A 25994-nucleotide genomic window follows, 5' to 3' on the forward strand; every position below is an offset into this window, starting at 1 on the left:
TAAACTGGATCTATTTCTTGTTAGCAGAAACGTAATTTAAAACATATCAAAAAGTGCTTTTGGTAATTTTTGCTTGCATCAATAACCTGCTAAGGTTTCCTACAGAACGCACAGCTCCTTAAGTTGTATCCAGCTATAGAACACATGGCAGATCCTGAAGACGTTTTTCAGAAGATCGCAAAACAGAGACCCACGATTAAGGCAAATGTGTTATCCAAACTTATATGGACCGAGCTTTCAAAATGTAAGCAGTGAGAAAATGCGATACCCTGGAACACATGAACGCAATAGCCTAGAAACTTCTAACAGCACCTCTAAAGTGAGTGACCTAGCATAAATTATGCTGTGTTTTTCCTATTTTCATTATGCCTCAGGCAGGGCCACATTTAGTCAGCAAAGCCAGCTTGCAAATGTGACGTCCGGCTGGATATCACAGGTGCCACGCATGTATACCTCAGTTAACGCTATTTGGCTACTATAGAGAGCAAATGGCAGATTTATGCTGTACGCTTCTTCTATCCGAAGTGCAATTTTACCGTTCTAGGCATTCAAAATTTACGAACAGAGCTATAAAAGCTTGCTCTGCCATACAACATGCAATCCTTCAAGCTTCACCACAACGAACGCCTGTTTGGGTCGGCTTTTCTGCACGACGACTAAGCCTTGCAAGAAAGCCTAATGCAAGCAACACCTTGAGCAAAGCCAGAGTGGTAACTCTGGTGTACAGTAACTGAAGTGGAATGTTACCTGTGCAAAGTTAATAAGCCGGAAAGAAGTGTCCGGCCAATGGGATGGCATGAACAAGAAATTAAGTTATTACTTGTTGGCTATGCCTCGGTAGCATACTGGTCCTAGTAGGCATGCATAGCAAGGGCCTTATTTCAATGACTGGAGGGGCTGCAGCCCGTCAAATATACTTCTATTCAGAGCACGTTGAAGAACCCACATGTCTCCAAGAAAATGTGTGCCAAACTTTTTTCACTAATCCACTGTCTCTTATTCATCTTTTTTTTTGTAACATTTCTAAATCAGTGCATAAACTCTACATGTCAGGTTGTGATTAACCAATTTATCTTTTCTCTCTCTTTGAGCTCTGCTTTCAAAGCTGTAAACACGCTAAAGGCAATGATATTCAGTCGAACATATTTTATTCCATCTGCAGTCACTTTTTCTATTCGTGTGTGATTTGCGGTACAAAATTTGATATTTGTACACCCCTGCAAAAAGGTGTATCGCAGGAGTAGTAAATCTAATTTCTTTGGAGGAAGTGAAAGTTTTTTTTTCCCCAATCTGAAGCAGCACGCACAGCATGCTTTTTCTGTAAATTACATACCCTCCATTATAGAAAAAAAGAATTTGGCAGTCGTTTGACTTGTGTGAGTAGTAGCGCTTGAGCGGGGGAAGCACAGTTTGAATATCGTTCTGATTTTTTTTTGTTCAGACTGACGAGTGTGACACTGAGCAGTGATATCAGTTGAAATACTTTGCCTGTCCACCCGTGAGACTATTTAGCTTGCAGAGCCAATATGCACGGCACGAATACGAGGCAATAAAGCCGCAAAGGCCGGAACCCGGATATATATATATTGTAAGAAAACTGAGCTTGAGCTCCCCGCTTCTCACAGTCGGCGGCTGTCCTCTTTGCTGTCTTAGTAAATTGACCACTGGTTGTGCTCAGCTCTCTTTTCCCAAACCTTCACGCCTCTACTCCGGTTAAGACGAACTCCATGAATAGGATGAACAACACTTTTGCTTGCTTGTAACATCCACAACGCAAAAACCTCAGCTTACAATTTCCGGTAATACATATTTTTACGGTTTCCTCGAGTTTGTCTAGTACCCCTGTCACATGGGCACTTTCAATCGCGATTGAGTCAATCCATGCTACACGGCAGTTTCAATCGCGTTCGAGCTCGATCCTGGTTTCTCAAGCACGATCGAGGCTTCCAAGCGCGATCGAACGAAAGCGGCGATACTCTCGTCCCCGCTCAGTAATGACACAGAAGGTGAAAACTTCAACTAACTCCACAAACTGCGTCAAATAACTTGACCCAAATAAGCGTGAGGTAACATTTACATAGTTACGTATACCTACGACCGCGAGAAGTTACCAGACGCCGGCCGCAAGTACAATGTTAGCTCCATCTAGCGCACATGAGTGCAACCGGTGCAACTGTTCGATCGCGATTGAAACGGGCCGTGTAGCAGCGGCAGTGCGTCGAGCACGCTTGAAAACTCGATCGCGATTGAAAGTGCCCGTGTGACAGGGGTATTAATGAGCGTCTACTGTATATATGCTCTACCCTGCTCTCCTTACTGTCGTTCTCTGTGTATCCTGTGCAGCTACAGCCCTTACTAAGTGGGCCCAGATGGAACCCGCTTGTCTTTAGCGTGTGTGAATGAGACGCAGCATAAGTTGCTCTTCCTTTGGTTTTTTTTTCTTTAAATGGCCAATTTGGAAATGCTTAGCACAAACTCAAGCGTTTGCGTCGGAGGGGTTCGGCTTTTGAGGCACCAGACACGTGCATGAATATCTCGTGGTCAGCCTTCCTAGTGCGTGTGCACTAATAATACCCTGCCCTTGCCAATCCTCGAGTGGGCATGTGCCATTCTTTAGCACACTTGCAAACAGTTTGTCGTAAGAAGCATGCTAAGCTCCTTGTTAAGTGTGTGATGAGACACCCTTGACTTGACAAGTTTACATAAGCCAAATGACCTAATGTATTAGGGACCATTTGGAAACGCGCACTTTCGGTAGAAAATTACCCAGGCTGTTTCATTGCAAAGGTTGCAATTGTGTACCCAAATTGATAATCAAAAATAGCGGAAGGAAGCTGTGGTGTAATGGCACATTAAGTTTGTATCAAATGAAGAAGAACAATATGTGTGAGTGAGACCCCTCTTTATCAATCTACTCCAAGGAATGTGCCTTCTTAGATAAGTTCTTTTTGTGTGTGCTCTGGTCGAATGCTTGTGGCCTTTTGTTATTGCTCCTCTCATACATGATGGACATACCCTAAATAAATCAGTTGCAAGTAGCGTCCATCCTGTTAGTTCAATCCTGGGCGATTTGGTATAAAACAGCACCTCATCCTAACGCCAAATACAAGCATAAAACAGCGCAGCACTTTTCTGCTGTGTATGTCTTTGTACCTACCTTGCTGAAATTAATAAGCGATGCAGGCATCATAGTGGGTAGCACAAGCCACATGCAGTAACTAGAGCTTCTATGTACAGTTAAAATGCATTGTCCGTTTCCTTGTTCACCCTTCGCACTAAATTAAGATTACATGCTTTTTTAGATTCTTCTAAACGGAACACAAATGCTGGCACACGTCAAATTATGCAACGACTAAAGATCCCACAGCCTAGAATACACTACAAATTCAAACAGACTTGACAAGCTGATACACTACAAACATACCGAAGCGGAGCTTGCAGGCTCTAGTAGAATGAGGTTATTCATAGAAGTCCTGAGTAATTAGTCACTATTGCTAGGCATATTCCATCACAACTACGAGATAAAAGTGACGGCCGGAAGCACGCCGGCTAATACACGAAGAAGCACAGCACCAATGTCGAAAGCTTGCAGGGAGCGTAAAGCTCGCATTCCACTCTCAGATTCCTTGGCACAAACGGGTGGCGGTGCTGCACCAAATGCACCAAGGTGAGCTAACTTCACACAAGGATCGCACGGAGAACACTCAGCAGCAGTTTGATGAAAGCAACCAGCAAGATGGGCACATTTCCGGCGCTGCACCATAGAGAAAGAAATACTGAATTTTTTTATTTCTCTATGGCTGCACAGTGGAGATGGGCTTCTTCTGTAGATCGGCTCATGCGCGATACCCGCTTCTAGGTTCTGTAGTGCTGGGCCGTGCTGGGCGGTCGTGGCTAAAACCCGCCCGCAAGTTCCGCAACACGGTCGTTGTTCCGGGCGTGTTGCAAGTGTTGCCAGCATAGCCATGAGGGGCAGCGTCCATAGAGATAATATACTGACGCAGCGTCCAGCGTCGGTCGCCGTCGGTCGCGGTCGGAACAAATCAGTGTTGCCAGCACGCGTTTCTCGAGTATGCTGGCAACAACGTCCGGTCGGCGGGCGGGTTTTAGTCGCTCCGCTTCACGTTGCCTTAGAACTTAGAACCAGAAACGACGTTCGCAGCGCTGTCAGCGCTACTGACTCCCCGAAACGGAATTTTTTTTTTGTTATTTTATTATTCATCGACCAATGAAAAAGACGCCTTTTGGCGCGTGCTGTGCTGAAAATGCGGGGACGCTCGCGACCGATTTCGAACGCTGAGTGCTCATCAAGGAACCTGACGTAACGTCAGTGGGCTCACTGAGACGTTCCTTTGGTAGCACGTGCGTTCGAAGCTGTCACCGTAGGCCTTTCGTCTCCCCTCTCAACGCGTTCGGGTGTTGTGCATCGAAACGAAGAAAGAGCACGGACGGCAGCTGACGCGTTTGTCAGTCTGATACCCTATTTATTCGGTATGTATTGTTAGTTTTTACAACGCCAGCATGAAAAACGGCACATCGAACAGCAGCATGCGAAACGAAAAAAGATCACTGGAGGAACATTCGGCGAACGATGGTTCGAATGGCTCGAACTCGCCGGACGCGACGACTGGGGAGACGCTTCAACGCAGCAAATTCGGGAGACTGCGAAAACCCAACATAAGCCCGTGCATGGAATATCTTCCCCTCGTTCGTGTGCGTCCCTCCCATGCCAGCGACAAAAGCAGTTCACCCGATCTCCCTGACAAACGCAGTTCACCCTATGAGAGACGCAGCTCCAAGCGCGAGAAACTCGACCTCACGACAGGTGGTGTCACTAAGAAACGCGGCAGGAAGCGCAAAGGACAGGACTTCGTTGAGGAGGAACGCGAAAAACTGGACATACTTGAAGCTCCCAAAGAGCCCGAGAAAGTGAAGTCAACTGAGCCAGCTGAGCAGTATCTCGTTGGGGACCTGCTTTGGTCAAAGATCGGCAACCATCCGTTCTGGCCTGCTATGGTTTCATTTGACCCGGTGAGTGGCATTTACACGAAGCTAGTCAAGAACAGCCTTCGGCTGTATCATGTTCAGTACTTCGGCCCTGAGCCCCAGCACGGCTGGACACAACCCAAACGCACACTGCCGTACCAAGGTCTCAGCAAGTTCGCGGCGCTGGGTAACCTGCAACGGCCGCCTTACGACGTGCCTACTCGCAAGCGAAGCGACTGGCTCGTAGCCGTCCAAGAAGCTGACGAAGCGAGCGAGATGACGCGTGCGGAGCGCAAGCAGAAGCTGACTTTCGAGTACTACAATCGGCCCACCAAGAACTCCAAGAGTCCTCCGCAGCCGTTGCAGGAGAACAGGGCCGTGGAGAAGCCCAAGGAAGACCTGTGCCTCGTGTGCGAAAAGACCGGCGCCACGCTCTCCTGCGCGGGGCCCTGCAAGATGAGCTTTCATCTCGACTGCCTCGGAATCGCCCACGCACCGACTGAGTTTCTCTGTGACGAGTGCACTACAGGTAAGGCGAATGCGAGCGTCTGTCTGCACCTCACGTTTTGCTTACAGGGTGCAGGTGTCAATCGCTTTCGTAAAATGTGCGGCCCGTGCAGATTCCAGGGTAGTCTGAACGACGTGCCCTTTCAGGCGGCTTTTATTATTTGAGGGCATTATGCACTGCCTTTTTTTGCTTATGCTGTCAGAGTGCAGTGGAAAAGCCGCAGAGTTTGGCAAAGACAAGAACCTCGCCGCATGTGACCTTTAACTGGGCCAACGTGTAAAATTTCAACATGTCAGCTTTGGTAAGGTTCGTGCACTGTACTAGGACACAGTCATAAGTGTGGGTACAGAGTGGCCACTAGCCATGTTGCTTGTACCGAATGTGACAACCAAACAAAAGGGGAGTTCGACAAACAGCAGTATTTGGCGGGCTCAGCTTTGGGGAAAAAAAGCATTCTCTCCATCAAGAGCAGTGCTTGCACGGATTCATAAACACATATATACACAGTTTGATTAAAGCATTGTCAAACCCGCTGCGGTGGCTCAATGGCTAAGGCATTGTGCTGCTGAGCCCAAGGATGCGGGTTCGATTCCCAGCCTCAGCGGCCACTATTCTGATGCAGGTGAAAAGCGAAAACACCTGTGTTCGAAATTTCAGCACACGTTTAAGAGACCCAGGTAGTCAAAATTAATTCGGAGCCCTCCACTACAGTGCGCCTAATAATCTGTATAGTTTTGGCACCTTAAACCCCACAATCAATCAATTAAAGCATTGTCAAAGCCTTGGCACTGGAAGTCCCCCCCTCCCCCTACCTGGTCCAGTGCTTTGAATGCATCAGCCTCTGTCAATAAATACCCCACAATTTTTTTTTTGAATGGAGTGAGTTTTGGCCGTGAATGCAGGGCGGGAACATGCGTATTTCTGTATAAAGTTGTGGGACAAATCTGTCTTCCAAGGGCCCAGGCTGGTATGGATGTGTTCACGTGCTGTGCATGGTATAGCAGTTCTGCGGCCGCCTGTGCAGCGCTGTAAGAAAATAATGCTGCACTAGAAATAGCATGTGCTGTGGGCAATTCATTCAAATGTTTCAAAATGGGGTTTACATCCTACTTGTGTATTTCCCCCCCCCAAAAAAATCATTATGGGGCTTCATGCACAGAAGCTACACCTGGGCTGAGGCGCGCCGTACCAGAGGGCTCCAGATTAATTTTGACCCCCGGGGATCTTTAACGGGAGCCGAAATCTTGACGCATGGGTGTTCTTGCTTTTCGTCCTTGTCTGAAAGGTGGCCACCCTATTGATGGATGTCTGACCATTGAAACAGATAGAAAGTTGTACAATTAACCTGATTAGTTCAGTGCCTACCAACATTAATTTTGCCTCATTTGTCAGCAATGCTCCACTTGTTTATATCCTTGATGCACCTTAACCGGGGACGTTTTGCACATGTGCAGACAAAAACGGAGAGCAAGCCAAAACAAGCATCCGTGTTTGTACGCCTCATCGCCCTTGTTTGCTTTGCGTTCATTCTGTTTTCCTTGCTTTTCATTTTCATTTGGTTTGCAATGCCAGTATGTTTCACAATGCTAAAAACCAACTAGCCTGGCTTTATGCCATAAATGGTACCTTTATCTTCCCAAGCGCTGTGAGATAGTCTACTATTTTAGCTTAAATTTCAGCCAGTTGAACAGGTTTTATTTGGCATTTTCAGAAGTAACAAGCGCTATCCGGAGAATTTGCAAGGAACTTGTCTGAAGGAACAATGGCCTTCACATCTGGCTTCACTGTGTGGTGGCACCCGCTAAGTGGTTCAGTGGAATACCCCTGCTACACTGGCGTCTCGAATGCCTTCGAACCGAATGTCATTTGACTCATATGAGAAGCTTCGAATGCCATTCAGAATTCACCGTGCTGCACTACGATTTCGATGGAATTTGAAAGCTTTAACAATCGCCCGCCATGCTGCAGTGGTGCTGCTACCGTTGAGTTCTGTTTTCATAAATAATGCAACAATCAAATGTAGGAGCAGTCTTTGGCAGTAAAATGATGTCAGATTATAAATAACGCAGGCCGTGACACTAATTTCGTGCCTTTTTTCTTAATTCTGAATTGCAATCAAGGTTTTTTTATACTTTCAGGCGCATGTTTTGTGCTGTCTGACCACGCTGGTTTGTCGCTTGCTCGTACTGGTGTTGAGGGTATGGAATTACTACAACCCGATATCATGGTTAAAGTTAATTAAGAGTAAACTTCCCACAATTAAAAATGTTTCTTTTGTTTTAAGTATGCAAGTAATGTATTTTTGAATGCAGACTTGGGACACAGTGCATGAGAGTGCAAGAAATGGCATTCGAGAGCCCCAAATGTCCCTTGGGGTGCTCATGTGGCTCAACTGTCATTTGAGCCGAATGCCATTCAAAAACCAAGCGGAGCAGCCTAAGATTCACATTTGAGTTGAGTGACATTCGGTTTGATGGCATTCGAGACTCCAGTGTAGAAGGAGTATATAAGGCTTGTGCTGCTGAGTTTAAAGGGGCCATGAAGACAATGTACAAGTTTATTTAATTTGAAAGATTTGGTGTTTTATAGCGCCCCCAGCGCTTGTCCGGAAGCAAGCGATAATTTATTCGCTGGGAAATTACACACTTTAAGCCAAAATTTCAATTCTCCCACTAAATCGTGTGTTTCGGGACGTCGGCGATGACGTGTCCAGGGCAGGTATTTGGAACAAATGTTAAATATGCTGACTAGGGCTTCAGTGGACGACAAAATGTTTTTCATTACTGTCCATCCTCTAGATGCCCCAATACCGCTCAGGCCCGCAGTCCGCACTCGCTTTGTTTTTGGCCAGATTTGCACCTGGGCTGTTTTTGTTATGGTTGATAGTAATCGTTTCGGGGAACATTGGTTATGCTCGACAAACAGGGTCACGTAACACAATGTCGGTTATTCCAATCGGCCCGTGTCTTGTGGGACAACCCTAAAGCGCCGCACTGCTGTGCAGCTATGACAAGCATAGTGCGCACAGTACGCACTGGCGCTTCTACGTGTACGTGTGCGCTTGTAACTTTCATTGTTTACCTCACCATTCTTACAGCTGTAAAAACAATATGCATTAAATTTCAGTACCAGTAGCTCGATCTGCAAGCTTATAAGTCCTGCTTAAATTGCGTTAGCTTTTGTCGGCCTCAGCCAATCACACAGCTGCCCATAATACGTCATAGGTTCTGGTGGGGGAAGTAGATCGCATGGCCATTCCGTTTCTTTAATTATATAGCTTATTTGTGTGAATTTTGTGTTAAAAGCGGTGTCAGTGTTATTGTAACGAGGCACTCTTTCAAATGAACCAAACTTGCACTTTATCTTCGTGGCCCCTTTAAAGGGGCCATGCAGACAAAACACAAGTTTGGTTAATTTGAAAGCATTCTTCATTAGAATCATCCTGACACCAGTTTTAACGTAAACTTCGCTCAAATAAGCTATATAATTAGGAAAAAATGAAATGGGCATGTGACTCACTAGCTTATTTCCCACAATAGAACCTATGACGTCATATGCCCATCTGTTCGATTGGCTGAGGCCGGCAAAAGCAAACACAAATTGGGCAGGGCTTCTAAGCTTTCCGAATGAGCTATTTTCTCTTCAATTTAGGGCCTATTCTTTTTATAGCAGTAAGAATTTACTGTGGGGTGAACAATTAAAGTTGCGAACAAACACATAAACCCTGAAGCAGTTAGTGTGGCACTTTGCCGGATGACACTGCCTAACACAGCCGTCGGACGCGTTAGACTTGTCTAACACAAAACTGACCAACTGACAAGCAGCACAGTCACTTACATGACCATGTTGTCGAGCCATAGCTTACGTTTTAGGAAACAGTTAGTATGAACCCTAATAAAAAATATGGCAGGTATAGAAATCCAGCCACTGGCACTTCAGTGGTATTGCAGCGCCGTCTATGAAAGTGGGCAATTAACAAAATAGCCAAACGGCCCGCTGTGAGATAGTAGCAGCCCTGGTTAGTAGGCTATCTTTAGTTTTAAGGCCCTGCTGGATACGTCATTGTCGGCATCACGACAACACACGATTTAGCAGGAGAATTGAAATTTTGGCTTAAAATGTTTAATTTCTTAGTGAATAAAGCATCATTTGCTGCTGGGCAAGTGCCGAGAGAGCTATGAAGCACTAAATCTTTCGAATAAAACGTTTATTTTGTCTGCATGGCCCCTTTAAGGACACAGGTTGAGTCCCGGCTGCAGTGACTGCTTTTCAAAGGCGAAAAGAGAAAACGCCTGCGTGTTGAGATTTCGAAGGGTGGCGTGGTAGTAGCTCCTTGTTACATGGGTTATGGTCGCCTTTTGACTGGTGCCTGTCATTAGGGCTTTTGAATTTTGTAATCACGTAGATGGAAAACTGCCTGAATCAACCAGCATGCATTAACTGGCTGCCCCTGAACTGACGAGAATTTGCGGCCATTGGCTAAAACGGGTTGAGGGCCTTTGCCAAATTTCGGACTTCAAACTTTTGATTAACAGGGGTAAAATTAATGAGAATTTATTTATTTATTTATATATATATATATATATATATTGTGTGTGCATGTGTGTGTGCACGCAGAATGTGAGGTTCGTAAGATTCTGTTTACATTCGTTTGAAAAGGAATATAAGATAGTTAATGTAGTGAATTTACACAGTAGATGTTCAGTCTGCTCAGTAGGAGCAATAATTCAAAATGCCTAAATTTGATGTACTTGGGTTTAATGGTACAGCTATATGCATGCAGAGCAGCCTGTTTCGTGTACACCAGTTGGACACTGTGTCTCCTAGAGAAGAGAAAAAAGGCAGTCTTCGAGGCCTTCACCTTGAAGACTGCCTCTTTTGGCACAAATGGCACAAACGTGGAAGGTGCCATTATGCTGTCAGAGTGGCAGATTGTATCTTTAACATTATTAAAAGGGCTTTTTGAAAACACCCTGGGTTTGTAATGCTCGTCAAGTAACATTCGACATCATAAAAAAATTTTAATTGTTTTAAGCTCGCTGCATTTGACTGCGCAAGGCGAAACATTTCAGCAGAACTGAAACTGAAACAGTCTGCTGCCTGGGCTAAGGCACCATTTTCTAGAATGTTTGCAAACTGATATTTGTGTTTTTGAAAATGTGCATAACCAACAAAAGTTTCTGCATAGGTTTATTTTACACTTGCATGTTCTTGCCTTAGTATTTGTTTCATAAAAATGCTTAGGCAAGTTCCATTAATGCTGTTTCAACATGCATTCTCGGTTTGTGATGTCACAAATTCTAGTGCAGAGAAGTGAATGGGACGTCGACACCTGCTTTCGCGCTTTTGGCATTTCCAGTGTTAAGAAGCAACTACCGCTGCTTTGAATGGTATGTTTGCAGTCAGAACACTTGAATCTGCTGATATGGGCCAACTTTAGTGTAAAGCAAGTTGTAAGTAAAGTCTTGTGAGTTTAGCTTTAGAACTTCCAGTTAGTGTGCTCACTTTTATTGTACATACAATTCACGCAATTATTACGATTGCTGCCTCTATTTCTGCAAACAGGTCAGCACCCGTGCTTTGTGTGCAAGAAACCAGAGCAGACGGAGAAGTGCTCCTTGGACATTTGCGGCACGTTCTACCACGTGGCCTGCCTGAAAAACTTGCCCCTGCCACTGAAATTGGAGCCTTTCATCTGCCCTCGGCATTTCTGCCTTTCATGCTTCCAAAACAAGCCACGCAACTTTAACTCCAAAGGTATGTACCAAGCAGGGCAAGCGTGGAAGCTGAAGGGCTGCACAGGTTGTCGCGCTGCTAGGGTTGCCACCAGCCAGGTTTTTGACTGTCCCGACTGGTTTTTTAGCCAGTCAGCCGGTTGCCAGTCCGTACTTAAAACCGGCTGTCATTGGTCGTTTTTTGGCCATCATGCTGTGGGCATTATTATTATTATTTCGTTTTATTTTATTTATTATTGTTATTATTATATATATATCTTTTTTTTTTTTTTCATTTTATAAATATCGATTCGGCAACTTTGACGATAAATGTGTCGACAAGCTGCACAATGACACCAAATACATGACATTGCGTGTAAAAAACATGGTTTTTTTTTTTTTTTTTTCAAACCAAATTCAACCTTCTATATATTCGCCCCCCCCCCCCCCCCGCGAAGGGTTTTTTTTTTTTTTTTTTTACTTCCCCCTGGGAGCGGTGGCAACCCTACCTTCAACCCATCCGGCATTGCACAAAGCAGTGCCTCGGGGATAACGTGGGCATAGAATAAAGGAAATCGGGGATGGTTCATCATAAGGGAGTCGTAGATGGGGGGGGGGGTAGGAGATGCTTCCAAAGTGAGTGCCAGTTGCACAACAGCACAAGCTGGAGGCATTTTATGCTCCCTGTGCTGCCGCTAGTATACGCATGCATAAAAGGACGTCTTGCCATCATGCACACCCTGACAGATTCCTTTACAGGACCAGTAGCTGCAGTCACAAAGAGTGAAATTTCTTACGGAGCAAGTAGGGTAAAGACAGGTTTTAAATGTTTGTCGTCCTCATGGCGTGCTTTTTTCCTCCTGTGGGGAGCTGAGTTTGCATCATACCAAGGAGATAATTTGAAACCTATTGTTTTGGACATGAATTCTTTAGGGATTGCAGAAACATTTCCAGTCAGGCAAAGTGGCAACAGGGTGTGAGCTGCCCAGTATTTCAAATGTCTTTGTAGTTCCTTTACGCGCTGATAACTAGTTGTCTTCATGGTCCCTTTGCACACTGATAACATGCTTGTAGTACCTCACCAATGGCATCACTCGTAACATTGAGTAGCGGGAAATTCGAATGTTTGGCACTGTTGGGGATCTTTTTTTGGTGAAAACAACACTGTTTGAGGTCGGAATGGAGATGAGTGAGCGAGTTGTCAAAGACTAGTTCTTTCAAATAAAACACGGATGTGTCTGTCTTCGTGGTCTCTTTAATGCAGTCTCTGAATTGAATCGGTGTACCTAGGGTAGCATAGGCGTGAACATCCTTTTCTCCCCTTGGTTGCCCAGAATATGCAAATACCGTGGTAAATTGTCAAATGGGCAGTCTCGGACTCTCACAACTTAGCAACTTTAACAACACGCCATGCAGTGCTTTGAAGTGAATAGTTGTATCGTGTGTCTATTGCCAAGGCTACTCAGAGAGGCATGTAGCACTTTTCTATGCCATCCAACACATTCTGCTCCAATTCCTTCAAAAATCGTGTTGGTGTTAAAAGTTGCACTTTTGTATTAGTATTTAGTAATGCCTGTCAACAACGTATTTGTGCTTACAACTGTTCAGCGAGCCTGAAAATGCCACCCCTTGGCTAGATGGAGCACACATGAAAAGCAGAAGGGTGTGTGTGTGTGTTTGAGGGGGGGGGGAGGAGGGGTCATTGAAATGGGTTTTTAATTTTCCAAATCCAATACTCGATTTCAGCATGCCTGGCGCCTGGAGGTCATGCAACAGAAAAATTTAGGGTTGGTATGTTCTTGGGAGTGCTTTATTGCAAGGGGCTAACTGCGGTAACAGAAGAGCAAAAAACATATATTTACATACTGTTTTTTTACAAAGAGCATTGGTTTCAATCTGGCAAATCTTTATGAATATGTATTGTACCAGTTGGCATGCTGCCTATAGCTTAATTTCACTGAATTTTTTTGCCATTTCTTGTGAAAGTTTTGTTTAAACCTTTTTTTGTTGCAGTGCTGGTTTTGGGAAAGCCATTCATAAAGGACTTGTGTGATTGCATTGCAAACATTGTTTGCCCATGTGAAAAGGGAATGTGGAATGTTGGAGAGCTGTTATTCGGAAATGTCCGTCTCTGGGTCTTTGCTACCCTGGCTGCTCGGCGTTTTAAGAACAAGCAGATAGATGCTCATCTCACTGCACGAATTAGCACCCACCTTGGTTTCAGTTAGTGTACTTGCACTTTGTGCACAGCTGCCAGATGCTAAAAAACTGTCTTTGAACACTGGCCCAGTTTTTTGAGCTGCTTAGAAACTTGTTTCTATACAAAGGATATATATTTTTACCATCAGTAAAATGCACACAGCTTCCAGATGTTGGGAAAGTGTTTCTGAGCAGTCTTCTCGAAAGGTTCATTTTTGCGAGGTTTGTGTGTTAAGCTCTTCAGTGACGCATTTTTAGAGCTTCTATCCTTTGACTGGCCTTGAAATATAATGTAGCGTTTGTATACTGCATTTTCTATTACTTTGGCTTGCTATAAATTCATTTTACTGATGTAACTGTCTGGTGGTGCAGTCAGTGAGACAAACTATCAGTTGTAAACTGGGTTCGTGAGCCATATTGCACCACAGCAAACTTCACAACAGCAAGGATATGGGCATGCAACAAGAACAGCTGAGACGTTTTAGCAAAAATCGTACTTTACCTACTGCAAGCAGAATAGAGGGCAACACAACTGATGGATGTCATGAAGCATGGTCCACAGTACTCCGAGTACACACTACCATGTATGGTACAGTTTCTCTGTTGAGTCTTACCCGTGGAAAGAGTTATGTGGGGCAAAGCGGACGCTATGTAAACAAGAGGCCCCAGGCACACGAGCAATCTCTGTGCGATACTTTGCTCCCGCGTTTGTTGGCACGGGTGTTTTGGCTGGAGGCTCTGTAATGGGGAAATTATACGAGCCTTCCACATTGAGAAACTAGGCAGCGCATGCATGAGTCAGGCTTCAATAGCGATTTGTCAGAAAGAGTTTGCCTGTCTGTGTAGCACATGTAGCTGAAACAGCCGCACCAATGGCACGGCCAGTTTAACTGCATCCTGTTTTGTCTGCGTTGTTTTTTAGGTAGATTTTTGTTGTTATAAAGTGAAAATAATTCATGCCCCTAGTTGCCAATGCATCGCTTGATTAAAATTTACACAATTTTGCTTTACACAATTCCTCGTCGGGGGTTTTGTTTTGTGCTGCTCCTTGTCCATTCATTCTCTCTTTCATGCTATTATTCTACTGGCAAACCCCAGTACATCTAAAAAGGACCTGCAGAGAAGGGGGAACTGTTCACTGTCTATTTACAGCGTTTTAAAATAAATGCTGTTTGTAAGTGAAACTGACATGAGTAGTTTTGGTCCTGTAAACAATGTGAGGTACTTCTTGCACATTGGGTGACAACCTTATAATGTCACATTTAAAGGGACCCTGCAACACTATTTGAGAAGTGCAAGTAAACCTGCGCGACGTTTAGATTACACTGCCAGGAATACCTGAGCCAAATATTACACGTGCACATGAAGCGGTGAGTGCGCAAATCGCTGTAAAAGACACGGAAAAGCCAATCGTGCTCCCTTCAATTTTCCTCATTTGCACCCCTTGCATGGCCTAAATGACGTCATTAAGGCCGTGGCTGCCTATTGGCTATCGCTGGTGAGCTTCACGGCTTATTTCTCGCCTGTGACGATCCGCCGTCGACGCCGCTGTGTATGAATCTCTTCTATGCCTGAGCCTGTACGCCCAGTTTTGACGTTTATTTTTGTGTTTTGAGTGCGCATGGAGTTTGAGTGACAAACTCAATACTCCCCTTCCAGCCAGATCACATGACAACAAACGTTCATTGCTTCGAAAACGCCCTACCAGCCTGAGCACGCACTTGCGAGCAAGCAGCCATGCCTGCTTTTTTGTGGTACCTAACTGGAAATAGACCCCTCAACGTTTCGGAGAAAGGGGAAAACTCCCCGGCCTGTGATATATCGAAGGCTGTTGGAGAAGTCGCTGCGAGCCACCCTCCTCTCCAGGAGAGAGTGCGCAGCTTTTGTCGCATTGTCCGCGGTCGAGTTGAGAGGGAACAATTACGCGCAATTTCTCATCACGCGTAGTTTCGGTGATAGTGAACGGATTTTCATAACTCTTGCGGGAGGAGATTGCTGGGGCAATAGACTTTACCTTAAAATACATTCCGAGTAGTCAATAGCAAGTATTGCGGGTCGTTCATCACACTAAACTGTTTTCAAAGTAAAATAAGAAAATCAGACATCTCGTGCTTCTTAAACACCCGCCTGAGTTTTTAAAAGTTTTCGGAAATTTTTCGCACCTATGCCTTCAAATTCATTGGCATGAAGTCTTCCATACTGTGCCGGTCATGTGCACCAAAATGAGCAGCTGCTCATTGCCTTCGTCTGTGCACCCCATCAGCGATCCGTAGAACTGGGCCGAGAGGCCAAGGTGTGGCCGCCGGGTGGCCAAACGTGGGGAGGGACTGCAGCAGCAGCGGGCCTCTCGCAGGTCGGCTGCTGCGCTGCACCCAGTGCCCTGCGGCGTTCCACTCGCCGTGCCTGCCGGCTGGCAGCAGCCCCGTGAGCAACCGAGCCGTGGTGTGCCCCCGCCACGGGCCGCCGGTGGTGGGGACGGCCGTCAACGTCAGCTGGTGCATGATGTGCACCAAGCTGGGCAAGCTGCTGTGCTGCGACGGCTGCCCGTCGGCCATGCACGCCTCCTGCCTGGGCCTGGAGGCGGACCCGGAGGGGCCCTTTCTGTGCGCCGATTGCCTGAGCTGGAAGCATCCCAAGCAGGCGGACATCGTGTGGGTCAAGCTGGGCTGCTACCGCTGGTGGCCCGCCCTGGTGTGCGACCCAGCCGAGGTGCCGGACAACATCCTGGCCCTGAAGCACCGGCCCGTGGGCGACTTTGTGGTGCGCTTCTACGGCTCGCACGACTACTACTGGACCAATCGCAAACGGGTGTTCCTCTTCGCTGAGGGGGACCGGGGAAGCCTGGCGGCCAGCAGCAAGAGCCTGGCCACCCTGTTCAAAGCGGCCCTGGACGAGGCCACCCTGGCCTGGGATGCACAGCGGCGGGCCCGCGAGTGCAGCGAGAAGCCGACGCCCTTCCGCATGATCCGCTCCTGCAAGCCCGTGGGCCAGGTGAGCATGCCCGCCCTGGACCTGCACTCGGTGTCGGTGTGCGCGTGCAGCGTGGACGACCCCTGCCGCGCCAACTGCCTGAACCGCATGCTCATGTACGAGTGCCACCGGGACCTGTGCCCCGCCCGGGAGCGGTGCGAGAACCAGCGCTTCCAGAAGCGGCAGTACGCCCAGACGTCCGTGGTGCATGCGCCCCGCCGTGGCTGGGGCCTCCAGGCTGACCAGGCGCTGGCGGCTGGGGACTTCATCATGGAGTACGTGGGCGAAATCATTGACGAGAGGGAGTGTGCCCGCCGCCTGGCCCAGCTCGAGCAGGAGAACAGCCGCAACTTCTACTTCATCACCTTGGAGAAAGACCGTGTCATCGATGCGGGACCACGGGGAAACCTGTCACGCTTCATAAACCATTCGTGTGAGCCCAACTGCGAGTCACGGAAGTGGACTGTCAACGGAGACACCCGCATCGGAATCTTCGCCATTAAAGACATTGAGCCAGGTGAGTGGCCTTCTGCTTTATGTTGTATAAAGGGGCTAAACTTGGCCCTAGCTTACTGGGGGAATATCTAGACAGACCAAAAGACACCTTTATAATGTGGATTTTGATGGTGCAACCTGAGTGGCCACGTCGTGGGTCTCTCTCAGATGTGTAGTAGACACATACACTGCAAACAGTGCGCACCATCAGAGCCTGTCCTATGCTCTCTGCAACTGTGAGACAGAGAACTGCACTACGGCGGAATAATGGCTGAGGCATTCTGCTGCTGTAAAATAGAGGTTGCCTATTTCGCGCATTTTCTGATCAGTGCAACTACCCATGTACATGACACCGGGTTTCTCTTACAAGGGAGCCAACTCCTGGTCTCAGTTTGAAGCCCTCCGTTTTGAGGGCCTTTTATGCCGCCCAGTGGAAACTACATTCAGTTATTGGAACTTGGGAAGGGGACCATCACCAGCGCGCAGCATGTGAACGTCTCTAGGCCATTGTTGTAAGATTCAGTCCAGTGCTGCAGGCACATCATCGACTTTGCATATAGATCACAGATTTCTTGTGAGAACTTTTCTACATCAGGAGACAAGTCATTTTGGGCCAAAATCAAAGGATCCCATCAAATAAGATACATCAACTGAGTGAAAAGTTGGGCTGGTTGGTTTGAAATGTACTACAGGGTTTCTTTCTGTTGCCACTTCTTCATCCTGTGCATGCACTGTTTCTACAGGATCAAATAAGAAACGGGCTGGGAAACATTCTCCTCCTCCTCCTCCTCCTCCTCCTCCTCCTCCTCCTCCTCCTCCTCCTCCTCTCCCTTCTGCGTGTGTGTATGCGTGCAGAGAAGCGACATTCGAACTAAAAGCAAGCAGCATACCTTCTTGTGCACTGCACATCCTACTGCACACGCAACGGGGCTGTACTTGGTTTATTGAGTGTTCTCAATATTGCAGACACTGTCTGGTTAAAAATTATCCTTATCACACATTGGCAAAAGGTTATCATCACACCGTGTTTATCAGGACAGTTTTTGCTCAAGAGGGGAAAGGCGTTAGGAACTCATGTCAGCTAATGTACAAGCCACCTGGAATATCTAAATCGTAGGTACACATTCTTTGTTGTGCACTCATATGCGCCATTCATCGCCAACATTTCTGCTTACACAGATTTAAGTAGTACAAACAAATTACTTTCTAGATGCACTTCCTGCGAGGTGCCACCAGTGTTCTGAAGTGTTTGTGAGAAGAGGGACTATATTTCAAATTTAAAATGTAGTGCCACAACAAAGCAAGTGAAATGCATGAAACAAAACAGGAGCAATTGCCTAGTAGTGATAATAGCCTGTGACTATGGCTGCCTACCTGTTTCACAGTTAACTGAGATTTTTGTTTGTAATCCACCTGCTTGTTGTGCTGTTACAGCCTTTTGCAGTACTGGCAAGGTAAGGAAAGATGTGACAGGAGGAAGGAACCTAATGAAATTAGAAGTAGATGCAAATATTTGCTATGGGAGCTCTCTGACTAGCTTTTTGTAAATGTTTTGTAGTTAAATATTGTCATGCAGTGAAGAAGGAAGCAGGGTTCTTGTAAGAAGGAACGTTCATTGGAGTGGACTTGTGCTGCACAACAAACTTAGAGAATACAGGAGCGGCAAAGAAGCAATCAACAAAGTGACATGCATAGATGGGCGCCAACAAATCGAATGCCACAGCGTTTGCTTTCCACGCATTTATCTGTTATGGCCTCATTTCCGGAAATATCGGATTAGGTCAAGAACACTGCCGGTGAGACAAGCAATCCACAGAAGGGATCAGAAAGCTTCACCCTTTCCTTATCAAGCTTGCCGATGTGGCATATGAAAGAATACGCACGCTACGCATGGAACACTAGATAAGGTAGTCCAGCGCAGCCATGCCTTAGTAACAAACTTAAACAAAAGAAGGCATGCTTTGTGGCAATATAAATAAAATGAAGTACATAGCGTTCAGAGCTCGAAATACACCCAGACAGATGACTTTCAACTTTGCTTCTGCCGAACTATAATGCAATCTACCAGCACTGTTATATTTTTAGGAGTTGTTTTTAACGAATATTTATCCTGGAATGAACATATTTATTCAATGAAACTAAAATTATCACAAACAATAGGGGCACTGAGGAAGGATAGACACAAAAGTCCTAGAAGGTTTAGAACTAGCATATAGTATGCCATGATTTAGTCACATTTACAGTATTGTCTACTCATCTGGGGCACAACAATTGATTATCAGTCAGCATGCCGGCAAGCTGATCGTGAAAGCCACGTCCATGGCTGAGAGCCTCTTGGAAACGTCTTGTGTGGCATAAAGAGCCTGCAGAAACTAGCAGAAGCTAAAATCAGGAGGCCTTAGCAGAAACCACTATTGAAGAACGCCTTTTGTCGTTTGTGTGCTGCCTAAACTGTACTGTTCGTTCTAGTTTGTTCTAGCCGAGAAAAAAGTAAACATGCAGCTTTTGTGGGTCATTGCGAAAGTGCTGATTCTATGATTTCGTTTTGCATTTGTATGCAACAATAGTTAAGTGTCTATGCCAAACAGCAGTGCATTTTGTCTGTGGTCGCCTCTGGCGAGTCATACTTGGCTTAATTTAGGGTGAACTGTATTAATGCTTGTGAGGCTGCACTAGATTTTATATAACCCATGCAAGGTCTTCTGTTTTGTTCTGATTTACTAACCCCTTATTATTGCATGGTTTCAGTAACCTTCCTTGCGTTTTGCTCGGAGGTGTCAGTGGGCGCATATTTAAAGGGGCCATGAAGACAAAATGCAACTTTTTTTAATTTGAAAGAAGTTTGCTTCAGTACCTCTTTTGCCACAAAAGATGTTGACCGAAAAGACACCAGAAGTGAGAAACTTTCACCTTTCATGCTACAGTGGCGTGTTGTGGGCAGGAGTGATGTCATATGGGTCAACGCTAGAAACAATGTTTAGTGTGCTAACTGCACGTTAGTGTTCAAGTGATGCGACCAAACGGAACTAGTCTCCATAGCAAGCGTGCAGTTTAGGTCAGCGGCTGCCAATCGTCAGTCTTGGGCAGTAACTAGTTACTAGTAATGCGTTACCGGTAACTAGTTACTTTTTTCAGTAACTTGTTACTGCAACTATTACTTTTAAGTTAGAGGAACTTGTAACTGTAACACTGTTACTTTTTTTATGGAGTAACTGTAACAAGAAATACCGTTACAGTTACTTCCTTTCTATAAAAAATTATCCAACAGCTACACTCGTTAACGGCCGATGTACAGTTTGTGCTTTCCACTTTTGCGGACTTTCTGGTGCAGAACCTTCACCTACTTCATGTATGGCAGCTCACTCCCTTCCCATGAGTAAAAAACAGCTGGACTAGAAATGTTTAGGCGTGCGCGTGACGTTCCACGCGGTCAGCTAAGGGCTCGAAATTTCTAAGTGTGAGCTGCAGCACTTTCCTCAGCAGCGCGATATCGTTCTCACCCAGGCCATAAATAACGCTGCGACACGTACCCAAGTGCACGTGTACGCATGTTGACACCAGAAATCAAGAGTACGATGTACGGCGGCGCCATTTTTGCCACATCTGGAACGCAGTAAAAGTGTTTGACATAAAGGCGAACAGGACAGCAAACATCCCTAAACACCGCAACAACGAAGTGAAACCTTTGCACTTTCGCAGAAGCCTGGAAAACTCCAATCAATGCGCTGCCTTCTCGTTAGTGACGTGCAGCTCCGTTTTGTGGGGTCATAAAACGCCGCGGGGAGTCTCTCGGCGTCACGATGCTCGTCCAGCCCTGTGTGCACTGTAGAGTGTTCGATTCACAAGTCACAGTTACTTGCGACCATTGTGCTCTTTTGAGACCCCTGGCCGTGTTTGGGACCACGTGGTTGGTTGGCTGGTCTAGAGGTTTCATCGAGCTGTCAACAGTGCTTGAAAGAGGCCGAGGAAGTAATAAATTCCACGCCCCTTCACACATGTGACGACCACAACCCGCCAGCCAGCATCTTGGCCAGCAGACGCCTGACTACGCTGCCGCTGCACGAGGAAATATTCTTGGAAAGCCTCGCGACTTCATTTCCAGAGCTGGGGCAGAAACGAATACTATAGCTACATCTGTTTCTGAATGTTGGGCGCAAAGAATACTTGGGCGAGCTTCGTTCGGCCTACGCCTCAAAGAAAACGAAGGGATCGGGCTCTGGGATAGGGGACGTGGTTGCTGTGGAAGGCTGGGATTGTGAGAAGTGTTTCCGGGTCGAGGCAACAAAATTCGCCTTTGTGAGCACAGGGGGGCGCAGGAAAAAAACAGTAAAGCATCCAGTTTAGTTTCTATTCCCTTTGAAAATAACCTTGTCTCATTCCGGGGAAGGAGGGCTGGGGGTTGAGGCGGGAGAACGACTCCGAGGGCTGACGGAAAAACGCCGCTTCGGCAATAGCTCAAATTGGTCTCCGTCTCCGGCAACAAGTACGAAATAAAATGTTAACGCAGCTCTTTTTTAGTATCCTTCAGAAACACCTCGACAACCGAAGTACTCCGAGATTCATTTCCCCTTTCCTCCAAAGGGCCTTCCGCCGATCCACCACCCCCAGCCCTTTTTCCGCTTCTCTCTCACTATGCAAGGCGGTCAAGCGACAGCACTGTAGGCGAAAATAAATTTAGTTGACATTGAATGATTGTTTCGTCTGTTTTGTCCTCAAGCTCCTTATACTATCAGTTCGGCCTCCGTGTTCGTCCTTTTCCTAAACGTTTGGCAGCCATGTCTGTCGACACAAAGGAATTGCAACAATTGCCTGGGCCCACATGCCTTCATACGTTTCTATTAAATCAGCTAGATCTTCTTATCTAATACTTAGTTTCATGCAGTAATCTAATACTTAGTTTCATACAGCAACGGAAAAGTAACGACGTTACCTTTTTACAGTAACTGTAACTGTAACTAGTTACTTTGAGAAACTACATAACTGTAACTGTAACACTGTTACTTTTTTTCGGTAACGTGCCCATGACTGCCAATCGTACAAACAAGATTCTGTGACTTCACGGAAAAGTTGCCATTATTTGTTCCTAGTTTGTGATAAAATTGGTATTATATTGTCATCTGGACGGATTCTTTCTAGTGAACCAAATTATATTTTGTCTTCATGGCCCCTTTAGCATTGAAGAGCCTTGCACTGCACCTAAAATTTTTGCATGGCTTATATTCACATAAAAAGCATGGGTGGTTGTCAGGTGTTGTGTGATCACATCACCGAGGCTTTTCTACGACGTGTACATTTGCAGGGTTCGCACAGGTCCTTGAAAACCTTGAAAACCCTTGAATTTAGAAGTGTTAATTTCAAGGCCTGGAAAGTCCTGGAATTTTTAAATGGTCCTTGAAAACCCTTGATTTTTCTGGAGAGAACCAATGGCCCTGTCTTTTCACAAAAATTTGAAGTGTTTGTCGTGGATTTTAGGTGTTAAAAATGTAAAGAAACATTGTAACAATCAAGTTTCAGTGTATTACGTGAAATTACGACTTTGGTGGATTCGCAGTATTATGAGGCAACATTGGGAGCAGCACTCCTCAATAGAATCCATGTCACATACATTCCAATGAAAGCCGGCTTCTGTTCTTTATCTTGCATGTTCCATCTAGTCTGTGGAGGGCCGCTCATTGCATGTTTGCTGTGCCTTATACGCTCCATCTGCATTTGCCTTTACGTGCAAATGGTGGACGTGTACATAGTTCATCCTGCCTTGCAGCAACACTTGCTCATTTAATTTCAGCTGATACTCTTGCTGACAAAGCAGGAGATCCAGGCAACATGAACTAAGTTTTGAAATCAAACAGCCTCAGCAAAACACTAAGAAAAAAGGTAAACCTCTAAATACTGACTATGAAATAAAAAATAAAGCTGAGGGAGCATTCACGAACCCGTTAGCACCGATCTAAATTTGCACTAATATGCTTAGGCATTGGGCAATAAAATTTTGCATTGTGTTGAAAAAGTTATAAATAATCCCAGATAAAACGTTAGATTAGGACCTTGAAAATTGCTTTCTGGTCCTTGAAAGTCCTGGGAAACCCTTGAATTTTTGCTTTGGAAGTCCGTACGAACCCTGATTTGGAACGAGGTGGTAGTCACGATGGCTGGACAGATACTGTGCATGTTGCAGGGTGAAAACAACCTGCCCTGTAGCATTGTCATGTGTAAACGAGGTGACAATGCAATGCACTGGTGCCTGACGTGGTTGTTAATGACAGTGGGGATATGCTGCTGTCCTCGCCGACGGCCGTAAGTGTGGCCTGGAAGCGTGCAGAACCGCATCCTTGGATAGCTTTTGTTGGTGCTCGAGCACTCTGCCAGGTAGAAGTTGTTTTTTGACGTGCCTTCAATGTACTATTTACTTACAGAGGTTACCATGACAAGTTTTTTACAACTTGGAAAGGCAAAAAGAAGAAAGAGAGCCCAGCACCCTATAGCCATGCTGCACTCACCCTGTGTACACCGGGGAGATGCACCACAAGGTGGCGCAACAGTTGCAAAGCTTTGGGCCGATAGGCCACGAGCGCTGCCTGTGGGGGGGCGTCACTGAAATTCCCCTTGCGGCTCATTTCAAAAGCAGCCCCGGGTCGCTCCGTCCTGCTTCCCATTGTCACCGCTGCTGTAGGGCAAGCTCACAGCTGCAATTTCCTGACTGTACACTTTGGAGACAAATATTTGTGGAGCAGTGCCAGTCTTCGCAAGTAACGTTGGTTTTACAAAAGCACAAATGTTTCCGATGTGGCTGGTACACACGCCAGGTCTGTTTCCCAGGCAAGGGTGATGAGTCTGGCATATGCATGAAGCTGATTTAATTCAGGCAGGCAGGACGAGTCTGCCAACAGCAAATGGCAACCTGTGCATAGAAGCATGGCAGAGCAATGACAGAGTCGCATGATAGCGATTGGGTTGTCATTTCTTGTTTCTCATTGCATAAAGGCTACAAGTGTCATTGTTGTTTACTTGAAAGCACATTTGGAACAGGCTTCATTCTCCCTCTGGGCACACCTTCAAAAACAGATTATTTAAAGCTTTCAATGTATAAGCAGGTTGAGGTTCCCGGACAACATTGTGTTATTTAGCGAGTGCAGAAAAAAATCTGGAAAGAATGTTTCAAGAACTGCAGTCAGAAAGCTCAATGTTAGTTAGATGTGTTGAAGAAAAAAATAGAGTTCAAAATTAATGTCGAACAGCCAAGCAGTGAGGCATCCTATCAGCCTTAATATTGAAACACTAGGAGCGACAGATCAATATAGTTATCTAACACTGATATTAACTACGAGAAAGAAATTGGGTGTAGAATTAGTCCGGGCTGGGAAGTATTCAGGAAGCACTCTCATGTAATGAACAGTGTATACTTCCTGTGCTGGCGAGGTAGGAGCTTGGGGTCTTGCTAAGCATTTGCGAGTAGCTCGACATGAACCGTCCTTGTGCTCGCAAGATGCTCGGTGAGAATGCGGCGGCTGCTGTGGCAGCAAGGCAAGCTCTAACGAAGCAGCGAGGTGAACAGTAGTGAGAAGTTCCTGTAATGTGAAACCGCGACATTTGCATTTTGCCAGTTAGAGCAAGCACAGTGTTAACTATTGTACACTCGTACTCGTTTGAAAGGTGTGCACGAGGTGAGAAAAGTGCTTACATTCATCGTATATACCGCAAGAAAGCGATTTAATCGTAATGGTTCATGCAAAGAGGCTCTGTTGGGATTCTCACTCATGCAAACAGCTCCTCAAAAGAACTGGTATCCATGTGTATCCAGGGGCGTAGGTCTATGAACTTGAGAGCCAAATCCTGCATCAGGTTCTCGTGCGCCCCTTGGTCAGATTAACGACAGATTTTCATTGAGGAAACAAGCAATTTATAAGAGAGGCCAGTCCTTCCCGCCTGCTGACAATGAACGCGTTGTACATCGAAAAAATGTGGAAAATTTACAAAGATATACATCATGCTTCAACGCAAGTACGTCATGATGCACTCGTATTCCTCTTATCCAATATCAAGAAAAGCTATCTCACCGTAATCGAGTATATACAGTAATCCCTCGTTAACTCAAACTCGGATATCTCGAAATATTGGTAAAGTCGAAACATTTTTTTCGCCGTGCATTTACCTCCCATAGGCGCCATGTATTTGCCCCCCTTTTATATCGAAACGTTTTTTTCGGGGGACCACGGATATCTCGAAATGTTGACATAGAGGACACAAGGCAAAGTCCGCTACAGGCACTTGATAAGGTCTCCGTCCTAACGCTTAGCTCCCACTGCTCGCCGAATGCGGTCATGAACGGCAAATTTGCACTGTACAAGGCCGATGTTCCCGTTCCCGGAATAGTTGAGAGATCTGTGGACGATGCAGCTGATTATGAGGATGAAGAGGAGCCTCGAGAAGTGCTTGCAGTGACAGAAACAACAAAGATTACGCGCCTGCTTCGCAACAAGGCAGAATGTAGCGGTGGTGACCAACTATAGATGCGATGCATTGAGCAGCTTCAGAAGGCTTTTCTGGGGCGAGAGGGTAATTTCAGATAAAATCGAACAAAATGTGGCTGGTCGACCTTTTCAATTTGCTTGAAATTGTTATATGTAGTGCCCTGAGTCTTCTAATACTCCGATTCACTAATATTTTTCTGGAAAAAAAATTTTCTAACTTCTTGTCAAAACATTTTGGAATGCGACAAGGTGGACCTTCGCCACTGCCTGCCCATGTGCCTTTAGCGACATCTACGACGATATGCATGGAGGGCAATTAGTAAATTTTATGCTCAATTTATGCCTGGTGTAAATTTCTCTAAAAAAGTTTTGTTGCTGACAATAGGATAAATTTTTTGCAAGAACTCGTCAAACTTAGCTCAGAGCTCAATTTTTTTTTTTTTTTTTTGAACTTCGAAATTGAAAATTTTAAAGTACTGAAGTAGAACTTTAAATTAACTGATATGTGCTTTTTTTATTTATAAACAAGCACACTGAATATTATAATTGTGCAAAATACTGTTAAGATGTAACGGGCGCACAAGTTTGAAGAAAAAACAAAGTTCAGACACTAATATATAAAAAAAAAAACACATCTTTGAATATTCTCAAATT

General features: G+C 45.6%; 1 protein-coding gene across 1 annotated transcript in view; it reads left to right on the forward strand.

The window, feature by feature from the left end:
- The first annotated feature begins 4124 nt into the window (after nt 1–4124).
- The window catches only part of Nsd (Nuclear receptor binding SET domain protein), a 35218-nt gene continuing 13348 nt past the window's right edge, over nt 4125–25994 (forward strand). Inside the window, exons 1-3 of the mRNA XM_077687613.1 lie at nt 4125–5515; nt 11060–11251; nt 15761–16894. Of these exons, the coding sequence (XP_077543739.1) occupies nt 4522–5515; nt 11060–11251; nt 15761–16894 (2320 nt within the window). The 5' untranslated portion in view covers nt 4125–4521. The remainder of the gene's footprint in view (nt 5516–11059; nt 11252–15760; nt 16895–25994) is intronic.

The sequence above is a fragment of the Haemaphysalis longicornis genome, unplaced genomic scaffold (assembly GCF_048455015.1).
Source record: "Haemaphysalis longicornis isolate Haplotype H1 unplaced genomic scaffold, Haemaphysalis longicornis Haplotype H1 scaffold_1, whole genome shotgun sequence".
NCBI classification, from domain to species: Eukaryota; Metazoa; Arthropoda; class Arachnida; order Ixodida; family Ixodidae; genus Haemaphysalis; species Haemaphysalis longicornis.